The 14,074-nt window shown below is 49.2% G+C and overlaps 1 protein-coding gene across 1 annotated transcript; it reads right to left on the reverse strand.

Annotated features, from left to right (window-relative positions):
• Positions 1-101: 101 nt before the first annotated feature.
• creb3l2 (cAMP responsive element binding protein 3-like 2) lies at positions 102-13,834 on the reverse strand. Its single transcript, XM_077005505.1, has 12 exons — positions 13,177-13,834; positions 4,440-4,668; positions 4,114-4,286; positions 3,922-4,006; positions 3,598-3,779; positions 3,267-3,413; positions 2,982-3,040; positions 2,669-2,737; positions 2,376-2,475; positions 2,064-2,178; positions 1,691-1,934; positions 102-1,390 (listed from the first exon to the last, which is right to left on the reverse strand). Exons 1-12 carry the CDS (start codon positions 13,273-13,275, stop codon positions 1,318-1,320), a joined length of 1,575 nt encoding a protein of 524 aa, XP_076861620.1. The 5' UTR covers positions 13,276-13,834; the 3' UTR covers positions 102-1,317.
• Between the last annotated feature and the right edge of the window lie 240 nt (positions 13,835-14,074).

The following is a 14,074-nucleotide window of genomic DNA, read 5'->3' on the forward strand; positions in this document are numbered from 1 at the left end:
CTCGCTTGCAGACCGTTTTATCTGTTTGTGTGTGTGTGTGTGTGTGTATGTATATATATGTATATACCAAAGTCGAGATGAAATAAGAACAACTGACTCAGTTGTGCATTTACTAAGTAAAATATTTACTTCATAAGAAGAAATACAGGACCAAACATTCCAGGCAGTGCAGGAGAGAGGGGTGAACAGGAGAGTCCATCTCGGCAAATTAAAGGCATGACACAGGCGCTAGACTGAGCACCACAGACTCAGTGCTGTCTGAACAGCCTGCCTGTAGCCTTCTAATCAAGCTTCATAAACTAATGACAGAATCAGATCACTTCTGTTTGTTCCAGCTTTCCTTGTAGCTGCAGACTGCAGCCTCACTGTTGCTGAACTAAGACAGACAGCTGGACCACTCTTTTGGATACAGTGTGATGTCACTTTGCTGCTGGGTCCATACAAGGTTAACTAGATGGTTACGAAGGCATTTGAACATTAAAGAACAGCGCGTACAGAACATCTAACCGCTTCAACGATGTAGGCGGTGAACAGAATCAAAGCTGAGAGTTGGTCTACTCCACACCAAGTTCAACAGCCAGCACTCCCTCTCACCTCAGGAACGGAAAAAATAGCGCCATATTTACAAACGGCAGCACGGTTAAGCTTTGGTGTACTGGCTGTGAGAAGGTTGGCAGATCAATGCCGCCAAAGATCAGGGGTTTTATCAGGGCAGGCTAGAGGCGTCCATCTGCTTTCATGGCCGTTAAGGCTGTGTCAGCATTACTGATAATCACACACCAATAACCCATAGAGTCCATTACTCAACACTGTAGAGAAAGCCAGTCATCAGCAGGATTTGTATTCATAAAACATAAGACCTGGTGCTATATCTGTGGCACTGCTTTGGAGAATTTCATGTTTGGATTTATGATTATAGCACATGACAGCCGAAGGCAGTGGCAGGCAATGAACAGACACAGACTCTCTTTATGAATACAGACCCAGCAGTCTGTAGGACTCTGTTACTACAGACCTGACCACCTCTTTCTCAGTAGTATCAGGCAATAATATAAAAAATCCTCTAAAGCTGCTATTTACAATATACCAAAACAGTAAAAGGAGAATGAATATGCATAAAATACAGTATCAAAATCCAATATATAGTGAAGGAATGAGAAAAATATTTCTTTGTTGCTTTTATATATTTTTTTTCTAAAAAAAGAAAGCTCTGTTAGGGTTCAATGCTTTAAGACAGGTTCATAAATACAGCAAAGACAGCAGGACTGTCTCAGCGAGGACAGCAGGACTGTCTCAGCGTCAGGAGGACCAGCCCCCTCACAATGGCTCGTTCACTCGTCTCTCCAGCTCAATGACCTTTGAACTCTCATTGGCCCGCTGGTCCCCTGACCTGTGGAAGGGTGAGACAGTATCAACACAGACAGAACTCACATTGCACATCAAATGCTAGTCATCAGCTGAACTACCTGAATGCAGTTCCTCAGAACAGTGTGAATAAACTGTCATTATATTAGTCATTTCCAGATCACCAAGAGGTATAGGAAGTGTAGTTCAATGTAGATCAAATTGCAAATGATGTATGTATGTGCAGGTTTAATTTACAATTTAATTCCTGTGTATGTGTGTGTGTGTGCGCATGCAGGTCTATTTTACACTACCCGTGTGCATGTGCAAGTCTACATTACATTACCTGTGTGTATGTAGGTCTATGAGAAGGCCTTTCTGAATGCTCGATCCATTGTTGGGAACAAAAGTTGGGTGTGTCTCTGCTGTCTGTGGCTCTGCCTGTTTGGGTCTGTGCTGTGGCTCTGGGCGCCATGCTGTCAGGATGTTCGCTTGGCCGTCCCACTCTGGATAGTCTCCGCCCAGTCCAGAGAGGCGGGCCTCATCAACCCCACTGAGCTCGTCATACTCCAGCAGACTTCTGGACTTCACTGTCCAAATAGACACATTCGTCTTTAACTACATGATTCTTATTAAGTTACTCTCAATATATGCTACTGGAAGAGAGTTTGAACACATTAAAGTGTAATATATGTGTGTGTGTGTGTGTGTGTGTATACCTGTAGCAGTGTACTCCTGCATGGTGAGCTCTCTGGGTAACTCAGACTTTGTGATAGATGAACAGGGACCCTGGTAGAAGCTCCCCAGGAACACAGCAAAACACAGCACCACCACCTACAACCAACAGAGCACAGGCACTGACTACAGCAAAACACAGCACCACTACCTACAACCATCCAGAAAGCTACTATGTCAAAAATCACAGGGGATCATCACAACACAACACAGGCGCCTTTAACGACACAGCACTCCTCCACACACAGACACACACAGGCGCGGACGTTATGTGTGAGTAAGCCGTGTGTTCGCACCATGAGGCAGGTGGAGGTCTGTGTGCTGGCGATCCTACAGGAGCGAGGGACCTTTCCTGCCACTGCAGCCTGCAGAGAGTGCAGCTGCTGGAGCAGAGATCTGAAACACACACACACACACACACATGCGCACGCACGCACACACACACCACTATAGGACTAACAGATAAACATCCTATAAAGAACCATGAATGTCTTTATACATTTCATAGCAAGCTAGATAAGTCAAATGTATATATTTTTTGTATGAACTTTGTTTTATACTTAAATTAAAAACTTGGATAATGTCATACTTGTTGGTACTTTCAAGAGTCTCGACTTTCCTGCGAAGTTCATTGTTCTCATTGGAGCATGTCTCCACCCTGTGGACACAAAGAGTATTGAAAGACACACACACACACACACACACACACACACACACACACACACACACACACACCCCAGACTGAGCAAAGTCATACTAAAGGTGCCATTACTTAAGTTTCACTTTTCAGCTTTTAAAATGAGTTTAAACTACTCAGTCAGAACTCAGTATAAAGTATAGAGGGGAAGTAAATGTTCGAGAAGCAACAGTGTCCTGCAGCGGCTGTGCTACTAGACTTTTACTTTTTCTCGAGGGCGTCCATGTATTCTTTCTTCTTCCTGCGACTTTCCTGAGCAGAAATCTGAGGACAAGAAATGCAGAATTTATGATGTAGAACACATCAGGATCAGAAGGAAAGGTGTTCTACATCAGATGTTTGTTTACATATGACCACACATATACATATACACTGTGTACAAACCATGTGCACACCCACATACCACACACACACACACACACACACACACACACACACACACACACACACACACACACACACACACACACACACACACACACACACACACCTTGTTCTTAATCTTTCTGCGGATCTTTTTCAGGGCTTTCTCCTCAGACTTGGTGAGGGGCAGCTTTGTGGGGACTGGGTAGCCCTCAGCAATCAAGGTTCTCCTCTCCTCCTCCGTTAGCAGCAGAGGACCTGAACCCTGGAGCTTCTGTGGGGGGGGGGGGGGGGTGGAGAGGGAGAGCATATAAATTACAGACATTTCAAACAAGGGAGAGAAAAATAAAGATATAAACAAAGACATGTGGTGAGAAGAGGAGGACATTAGCAGGTATCTTCATCATGAGGGCGTTATCAAGATGTCCTCATCATCAGCAGCCCTTCTTCATACTCACGTGTGGTGCAGTCAGCAGGGGGGAGTTGCAGAGGGAGGTGGGTGTGCGTGGCGCCACCCGCAGGCCCGGTGGGCTCTGTGCAGGGCTGGGCTGCGTGCAGGGGTGCACGGGACTCTGACTGCCCTCTGTGTCACTGCCATGGGAACTGGGTGGTGTTGGGGGCATCTGGAGACTCTCCAGCACTGCACAAAGGTAAACGTACCACGACATCACAACAGTGTTATTACAACATTAGCACAGCTAGCATCCAAACAGATTATTCCCAGTGAGAAGCTCCACACACGAGCGCCGCTGGTGGGGACGGTATGGAGGCGTGAGGCTTGCCTTTAGGGGAGAGGTTCAGGAACTGATCCACCTCGTGCGGCTCCAGCTTGACCTGTGGGCTGAAGCTCTCACCATCCTCCTCCATCTGCACCAATCAGAGAGCCACACAGACCGCTTTAATGACCCCACAGCTCAGCTGACTCCCGTCATAGCAGGTAAACAGATCATATGAACAGAAGATTGATGCTCCACCTTGTCCAGGCCGACCTGCTGGTGGTGCGGGAGAGAGGGTGTGGGCGTGGGCGCTGTGCCCGCTGGCCTGACGGTGAGTGATGGAGGCAGGGCGGGGGGGCTGGCCAGCAGAGCCTCCACACACAGAGGCACATCCACCTTCTCCATAGGCCAATCCTCCACTTCAGAGTCCCCTGCACACAGCAGCAAGGAGCCACCCATCAGAAGCAGACGTGGGGAGGAAGCTCACGTCTGATTATAGATTATGATTATATTATATACGGAGGAAGAGGTGTGAGGAAGGGGCGCACGTGTGAGGAAGGGGCGCACGTGTGCAGTAGTCTCACCAGGCTCACTGGCCGTCTCTCCCAGCAGGTGGCAGAGGGGCGTCTGCGGTCGCGAGTCTCCGCTCAGTGAGTAGCTGTGCTCCACCTGGATGGGTGGAGGTGCCGGAGAGGACCGAGTAAGCTCCTCCACCCCGTCCATGGCTTCACCCCTCCCAGACAGGAAGGGGTCACTCAGCAACTGACCGAGCAAAGCCTCTTGGGACAGGTCATCCAGGAGCTCGGTGAAGTGCTGTAGGAGAGATTGAGGTTAATCCTTTAAGGGCTGCGATGTCATCAGTCACATGACACGTGATGTTCTTACACACTGCTTACGTTAGGTTGTTTTTCAAAAGGGCAGAAATACAGAGTCAGCTACGTACAGTCCACCTGGCAGGGAAACATGGAGGCACTCAACAACTCTGCTGGGTTAAAAGCCCTCATCCTTCATGAGAGACTCTAGCCCTAAAACCCTAACCCCTAACCTCTAACCCCTAACCCCTAACCCCTAACCCTAACCTTCAACCCTACGCATTTGTGCAGTCATGGTGAATAGAAAGTAAAGAAAGTTATTTTATTACCGGTCACTGAAATCTATCGGTCATTTCAGAATCACAGTAATTCTCTATTCCATTATTTAATGAGAAGAGCAGATTAGTCAGTAAAGTCAGAAAAGTGTTTTCACATCCAAAGATAAAGTCAGCACACAGGGACAGTCCACAGGTCCCAGCACACAGAGACAGTCCACAGGTCCCAGCACACAGGGACAGTCCACAGGTCCCATCACAGGCAGGACTGTTCTCAACACCTTACACTGCTCTACTGTTACAGTACCAGTGCTGATACCAAAATCACAGGTGCTGGACCAGGACAGCTGCTGCCACTCAGGCCCCATCATCTTGCTGTTCTGGAAACCACAAACTGATGATATATGTGTTTGAGGGGCAGAGTCCCAGAGTCTGAAGGGTGGAGTCCAAACAGTTTACCTGCCTTAATGGCATTTACGACTAAAAGCCTAAGAACCACAGTGAATACAGCTGTGATGAATCATCAGTAGTCCACAGCAGATACAAATGACACACTGGCTAGTTGGTTCTCACAAGAAAAACAAGACAAACTGGAAAACTCATGGAGCAAAGCCACAGTGTACACACAGGAGGAGATGCTCAGAACCGTCTCCCACATGACGTCACATTGCAAATAAACTAATACAGCTTTACAACAGACGGCAGGGACTACAAAAAACTCCCATATGTATGCACAGGGCTCTCAGAACAGTGGAGACGCAGGTCTAATTTTTTAAAAGTTTGCTGGTTTGAAAGAACTGGTGCCAGTACCATCACCAGCACCAGCACCATCACCGGCAACTTGTTGGTGGAAAAGTGACATGAGCCAGAACACAGGTCCCAGTTTACAGTGTTTGTTAAGTTCTGGTCCTTCAGTACTTAAATGCTTATCAGCACATTCTCCAACATTCCATAGCTTAGAGTCAAAGCAAAGCAGCCAGCAACACAAGCCCCACACATTCCACCAATCAGATTCCATATGACCTTACTCGCTCCAATCAGAATGCTCAAGGCCAACTAGCCCCTCCCTGCAGCCCTCTGTCTGTGCATGACTGCCTCAAGTCTAGATGCACAAAAGCACTCAGGTTCCTCAAACAGGTCAAGACAGGCTGGCCAACACTCCCTTTAAACGGTCCTCCTAACCAATCAGCATGAGATACCCATGATGAATACAGCACGGTAGAGGGGGACGCTAACATTTTTACAAAAATAGCCATGCTAGGGAAACACAGAGAGCGTCCGCAGTCAACATGCAATCGAACTGAGTGTGTGTGTGTGTGTGTGTGTGTGTGTGTGTGTGTGTGTGGACGTGCACGTGTGTAAGTGCCAGATGTTCACTTCTGGATTCTGTCCACCGCAGGCCTGAAGCCAGCGGCACCTCTCCATAAGAACAGCAGCTGATCCAGCTCTTCCCATAATGCACTGCTCTTGGCCACTACGGTTAACAGAAACAGGACACTGAGCCTGATGTGACACAGAAAGCAGGGCAGACTGTGTGTGTGTGTGTGGGGGGAGAGGGAGAGTGTGAGTGTGTGTGTGAGGGAGGGAGAGAGAGTGTGTGTGCGTGTGTGTGTGTGTGTGCGTGTGTGTGAGAGAAAGAGTATGTGTGTGTGTGTGTGAGAGAGAGAGAGAGAGAGAGAGAGAGAGAGAGTGTGAGTGTGTGTGAGAGAGAAAGAAAGAGAGAGAGTGTGAGTGTGTGTGTATGAGAGAGGGGGGGGAGAGTGTGTGTCTGTGTGTGTGAGAGAGAGGGAGTGTGTGTGTGTGTTTGAGGGAGGAGTTATAAAGTAAACAGCAGAGTGCTGTGTGCTCCAGCTCAGGCTACAGGTCCAACAAAGGTTCTTTTCATTGGCAGAGCGGCCTGGTGTGCCAGTGTCAACCTCTCCCAGTAGAACTGGACTGGGTTTGTGTTCAGTGCAGATGGACCTGCTCTGAAAGTCCTTCACACTGATCTTTGGGTCTGTGGACATGCTGCAGAAAGGAACATACTTATGGTTCCTTACACTTCCCTAAGTGAAGTGATTAAGGGCTCCTGTGGTTCCTGATGTCCAGCCATGTGTTACAGGAAGACATCGGTGTGGGGGGAGGAGCAGCACAGAACACACAAAACCCAACATGTGGACTCAATCACACACACTCTCACACACACACTCTCACACACACACACACACACACACACACTCTCACACACACACACACACACACACACACACACACACACACACACACACACAAACACACACACTCACGCTCTCCTGGGGAGAAGATGAGCATGTACTTTCCAAATTTTGTCATTCCTCACCCTCCCACGTCTGTCTGTCCAGGGACACACACTAGGGTTAGTGTGTCCACATTAGTGTGTGACACACACTTTAGTGTCTGAGCTGGAAACATCTGGCCCTATGAGCATATCTACTCTGTCCTCTCTCCTCCACACCATGCCCCTGGCCACACCCCCCACCAGGCTCTGAGCCACGCCCACACCACACCACCAAGCCATGAGAGGCTGCATTTCAGTTTAACCCATGAACCACCAGTCGCCATACACCACTCACACACGGCCAGTGAAGTTGCACCCTGCAGTCGAGCCGTGTGACTCTGTGATTACGGTGTGACTCTGTGATTACTGGGACGGGCTAAGAGTAGAATCTGTTATTACGCCCCACCCTGGTGGGGGTGCGGCGAGATGATTATGGGGATACGTCCCAAACTTGTGGGAGGACCCAGCACTCTGCTGGAGGAGCAATCAGATCCTCCACTTGTCTGCACAGAGACAGAGACACTGGGGGCGGAGCCAGCACGAGGGGCGGAGCCAGCACTAGGGGCATATTCCGCAGGCAGAATATAGATCAGGAGAGCGGACAGGAAGGTGCTGCTCTGCTCAAGCTCTTCCTCTTCCCTCCGTGTGAGGTGCCCATCAGGCTCCAGGCTGGCGGGCTGTGAGGCTCTCGGCGCTGGTCCACACCACACAGGGCTGCTGTGTTCACGGCTCGTGAGCAGAAGGGGCTCCAGATGGACCCATACGCACTTCCACTTGGAAGGGAAGAGATTCCTGGAACAACGCTGCAGGAGCCCTGGCCCATCTGGAGAGGCCCTGGGTGAGCACCTTAGGGAATTATGAACCTCTGTAGCCATGGTAGTCACACTGGGTGTGTGTGTGTGTGTGTGTGTGTGTGTGTAAAACCTAAAGACAACGTACTAGGAGTGAGGGGGGTGAAGGAAGGTGCCCTAATGATCCATGCCCTTTCAGCAAAACAGTGTACTCAGTGTTAAACACCCACACACACCCACACACACACACACACACACACACACACACACACACACACACACACACACACACACACACACACACACAAACACACAAACACACAGGGAGCAAAGGTCATACAGCGTGCCTGTACCTTGACCTGCACTGAACCAGAAGGCTGATGTAGTCTTGGACACTTCGACCCTGATCAACATCAGTCTGCGACACATCACCATTGCGTCATGTGCCCTCATTCCTGTGGAGGACGGGCGGTGGCAGGTTGGGGGCAGATTAGGGGCAGATTAGGGGCAGGGCGGGCAGCCTTAATCAGACACAGTCAACATTCCACAGCTGCAGACAGAGTTTTGGATGGAGTCACCGTCCAGACCTCAGACTTTGGGCCGTTATCATGGCAGTGTTTCTATGCGTTGTATGACAGACTGGTACCAGAGTCCTGGTGCTGGGTAGTAAAACTTTGTTTGTGGACCAGCAATCTGCATGCCAGAATACACCCCCCGCGGGATGCCCGTGGGGAGGAGGAGGGGGTCCCAAGCTGAGGAAGAAGCGTATTTGTTTTGTAGCATTTACATTCTGGATTGCTCTAGCAACTGGACGCAACCCCAACGTGGTTTTATTGAAGGCGAAAGCTCAAACGTCTGTAGGAGCTTTGCAAGACTACGGTGGGCAGAGGTTGCCATGCCAACTGTTTCCATGCCAGCTGTTATCAGCAGGAAAGGAACAGTGAGTAGCTGTACAGCCATGTGAACACTACAGCTGCTAAGGACAGGAAGGGCTTGACTGGGGGTGGAGGCGGAGTCTGGCCTCTTCTGGCCCTCTTCCCTAGGAAGCAGGTCTGACTCCGCCCACCTGCCCTCTCAGGTCCGCCTGCTTACCAGCATCTCCACCCCTCTCTCCTCAGTGCATGAACTGACCTCAGAGGCACGTGGATGTAAACTAACCAGCCTCAACGTCCAAACAAAGCAGGAACTAGTGTGGGCAGTGGCTGGGTTACGGGATCACACCCATGGTGACACAAGCCTCCGTCCCTAAGGAGCTTCTAACCTGCCCTAAATGATGACAACCAGTCGCCCGCATCTCAAATGACCGTAGTGCCTTCAGCTCACTCCAGCACAGACAGCCTCTCAGGGGAGGCATGAGAGACAGACGTGCCTCAAACACACTCGCTGGCCCTCGACTGGACTGATGTCCCTGTGGCAACACATCCACAGAACCGGCTCCCCTGAGCCCCCAGCTTCTCCCACAGCACCGTCTCAATGAGACAGAGTCCTTCTGAACACGTCACTCACTGAAAGTCACTGAGACGCACAGAGAGATGACCAGTCAGCAACGACTATGAGAGGAAAAAGAGCCTGTGTAATGTGAGAATCTGGGGGTGTGTGCATGTGAGTGTGTGTAAGCATGTATGTGTGTGTGTGTGTGTGTGTGTGTGTGTGTGTGTGTGCCTGAAGGGCCAACCTCAGGCTCAAATTGCATCACACAGAAAGTATTCCATCTGCTCAAGCACAAGCACATACACACGAGGCGAGAAGAACGTGTGTGTGCAAGCATAGAGATCCGGACATCAGCCCCGTGACTGAAGAGCCCCCAGAAGGCCGAAGCAGCTAGAGATCAGGACCCGCTGTGTGTCCCCTCCCTCCAGAGAGGTGGGGGGGGTCTGACCATGCTCCTGAAGTGAATGTGGAGGTCCATCACGCTGTGTGAACTCCAGAGCTGGGAGGTAGGTTGAGGCTACAGCCTTATCGAAGAACACTGAGTACCTCATGGTTTAAACCACAGATCACCAACACAAACAACACCTCACAGTCTCAGAGCAGAATGGGAACCGGAACAGGAAGAGGTTGCTCCAGGACTGGACCTGGATGCAAAGCATGCCATGTCAACAGATCAGCAGGAACAGAGGGATGGATGTATCCTGATGGGTGACACTTACACGCTGAATTCTCCCGAGATCACAGGCCCTCCCAGCTCTACTGAGGCCAGCATGAGACAGTCCTGGTGCATGAGACTGTTATGGAGTTTTTCTATTCAGAAAAGTGCTTTGTTATTTCCACTGGTTGTGAAATCTGTTGTGAGCACCCCCGCCCCCTCCTCCCGTCCTGGAGAACTCAGTGTGGATAGATGTACAACATAATATGGGGACATAAGCCACAATGTAACACCACAAAGAGTGTGAGACAAAGTGCACATACATCTACACCGAATCAGAACATCAGAGAGCTCAAAATGTCCCTCAGAGGCAGGATGTTACTGACTATCAGGTTAAATGTCACCCAGTTCTGACATTACTGCAATGACACTCACGTGCAAACAAGTTTCAGTTGTTTGAAGAGAAAAATAAACAGACGCTTTGTGTGCGAGGTCCCGATTCCCAAAGCTCTGGTAAAAGAACCCAGCGGATGAAGAACATCTTTAGATAGATAAATAGATCTTTATTATTTATTCCCAAAGCTCTGGTAACAGAACCCAGCGGATGAAGAACAGCATTGCTGGTCCACACGCTTCTGTCTGCCATCTTACACTGTGTATAAGAAAGTAAAGTTAGAGGGCCTGAAAGTCCTGGGTGAGACAATAAACCTCCGTTGCCGGAACACTTAGGTTGCCCATCTGGTACTGAACACTGCAGCTTCTCATGCGGTACTGAACACTGCCACTGCTCGTGTGGTACTGAAGACTTATGCTGCTCGTGAGGTACTGAACACTGCCGCTGCTCGTGTGGTACTGAACACTGCCACTGCTCGTGTGGTACTGAACACTGCTGCTGCTCATGTGGTACTGAACACTGCAGCTGCAGTGGTACTGGACCCACACTCAGCACGTACAGAATAAATGGGCATTGAGAGTCTTTCATAAGAACGATTTAGAACCACATCTAATGAACATTTAACGTTCGAGCTGATTTAGAAAGATCTTGTAAAAGATCTTCATTTGAAGAAATTAATTCTTAACAGTTTTTCTTTACACATAATCTCACGATAACGCAACCAAGGCACTGTGAGCACTGCAGATGGCAGAGAGGGTGAGCAGTCACTCCGACGGGTGAGCAGTCACTCCGACGGGTGAGCAGTCACTCCGACGGGTGAGCAGTCACTCCGACGGGTGAGCAGTCACTCCTGCAGCACAAAGCACTAAGGTCTCTTCAGTTCAGGGATTTAACATGTGGTGCAGAGCGGTGTGGCTGGCTGGCCTTAAACAACACATCCTGCTGCTGATCTGGGACCAGTGCCCCACTACACATCCTGTTGCTGACCTGGGACCAGTGCCCCATTACACATCCTGTTGCTGACCTGGGACCAGTGCCCCATTACACATCCTGCTGCTGACCTGGGACCAGTGCCCCATTACACATCCTGCTGATGAACATTACAAGCGTAAACACAAAACTGAAACTCCACTTTAAGCATAAATTTATCTGACCCAATGTGATGAGGTTAGGATCTGATTTAAGTAACATAATTTGGCTTCAGAACCCCATGTCTGGTGGTCCAGCTGAACTTATTCTCTGTCATGGAGCCCTGTGAGTGCCCGTGTGCTGCTGTAACACAGCCCAGACCCCCCAACACCCAGACCCTACCCCCACACCCAAACCTCCCCCAACACCATGACCCTACCCCCACACCCAGACATAATAATTATTATTATGACCTTGTATTTCAGATCTCTGATGGGATAAATTCCATTTTAACTGTTCATACCTGAAAGCAACTGATGACAGTGCGTGTTTGGACATGGAATGAATAAAGCACTGTGTCCTAACATGGAGAGTTGTGGATGTGTTAGCCAGACGCAGAGAGAAGCTCTGAGCTCTGGATGTGTTAGCCAGACTCCGGGAGAAGCTCTGAGCTCTGGATGTGTTAGCCAGACTCAGGGAGAAGCCCTGAGCCCTGAATTCCCACCGGGAGATGAAGTTGTGACTCCCAGGCAAGGCTACAGCTGAACACCGGCTGGCGCCGTCATGAGGAATTCGGCGTCAACAAACCCCCACAGGGCCAGAGGCAGGGGGGGTGTGGAGGTGGTGTGGGAAGGACTGAGGTGGTGTAGAAAGTGTGGAGGTGGTGTAGTAGATGTGCCTCTCCGAGTAGAGGAGTGGGTGTGCATGCCGAGGGGGTCAGCGAGAACAAAGAGGCCGTTCTGGTAACGACTGTGGTATGAACTGTATGATGAAGCACAAGGCACTGCTCGGTTCTGTAGAACTGTGGGCACTCACACTGAAGACTTGGATTTACATCTGAATACACAAGCAACTTCAGGGTCTTCTCAGGTGTATGTACCACGAGTTATAACACTGCATCTATAACAGCACCTGAACACTGTTCTGAAACTCCATTCCTAGTGGCCATCCTAAACTAGCTCCCAGCAGCTGGAACTGGGACTAGTCAGGGCATGAATTCCTTAATTAGTCGACACCCTGCGCTCCCACATCCTGCGCTGCATAAGGAGACCCCTGTGCCTGTGACAGCGTCCTCCACAACACAGACCTATCATTATATAGAACTTCACCAACCCCCTTTTAGCCAGTTTCGAAGGCAGCTACTGTTAAAATCTTTAGAGGAATGTTTAAGAAAGTTTGCAAGTTAATCTATATCCCTCACACCCATCAGCACAGTCAGTGTTATCATCAGTGTGAAAATTACTCCACAGTTAGGGTGTCCAGTATTTCCAGCTTGTCGAGATGTATTACAGCTCCATTTCCACTTTATTCCACATGAGTGAAACGAAATTAGATACGCTATTTTAATAGCTTAGTCTTGTGAGTAAATGTTCGGTAAACGTTTCAACCAAACTGGGCTACGAGACGCCCGGTGGCTCCAATACGGCCTGTTCGTCGGAACTGACGTTCAGACACCAGTTGCAACAAGTACGTCATTGAACTGAATTGACACAATATTACACAGTAAACCACCAAAACGTATCAAAACCTTCAACTTACTGTACTGTACAGAACATTGTCGTTTTCACATTGCTCTGACAGTTCGCTGAGATTTCGATCCCACTGTAGAAACGGTTCACTACCATCCAGTATTTCCATACTTCGCTATGTGCGTGTGGATCCGCCGTGTTTTTAACTTCAATAATTAAATAAACGATCTGCGACTAATAAAATGTCACAGCAATGACAAAGAACTTAATATTTCGGGGGGAAAAGTTCACACGACAAACTGGAGGGCTTGCGATGAAGTCGGTAAACAAGACTTTCTCCACTGGTGTCCCAACGTGATGCGTGACCGGTGTGATCGGCGGTGTGAAGGGTCGTGCCGGGTAATCTCCCGTCTGCGTGGCCGGTGTGATCGGCGGTCTGATGGTCGTGCGGGGGAATCTCCCGTTTGCGAGGACGAGCCTGCGACTGTTTTGCTGCCGAGTTGCGACTCCAAAGCGACTTTTGCTCCGGATCTGCGACGCCTTTGCTCAGACAAGCAGGAATTTGGGGGGTGGAGAAATAGTGGGAGTAGCAAAACACATTTCTTTAATCATTCAATCAATGTAATTTACTTTATTTTAAAGGACCATTAGTTAGTGAACTAAGTTTATTTGACGCATAACGCACTGAGCAGCACGATCTCGAGCTTGTTTGAAAACAATTTTAAGACGTCAAAACAGACACAATTCAGCCTCTCAGAACCCGCCCTTTTAATATAGTCCGAACCAATCAGAAAATACCTACGATTTAAAGCTAAAATACACAAGCCTACTCAATGAAGACGGACAGTCGCTCCAGCCAGCCAGAGGGCTAGTAGCTCTGTTGACACCAGCAAAGTCCAATCACTGGCCACGAGATTCGATTCATGAGCCAACCAAGTAAAGCCAAGAATACCTATGAACAGAGTCCC

Source organism: Brachyhypopomus gauderio, chromosome 5, assembly GCF_052324685.1.
Source record: "Brachyhypopomus gauderio isolate BG-103 chromosome 5, BGAUD_0.2, whole genome shotgun sequence".
Classification (NCBI taxonomy): domain Eukaryota; kingdom Metazoa; phylum Chordata; class Actinopteri; order Gymnotiformes; family Hypopomidae; genus Brachyhypopomus; species Brachyhypopomus gauderio.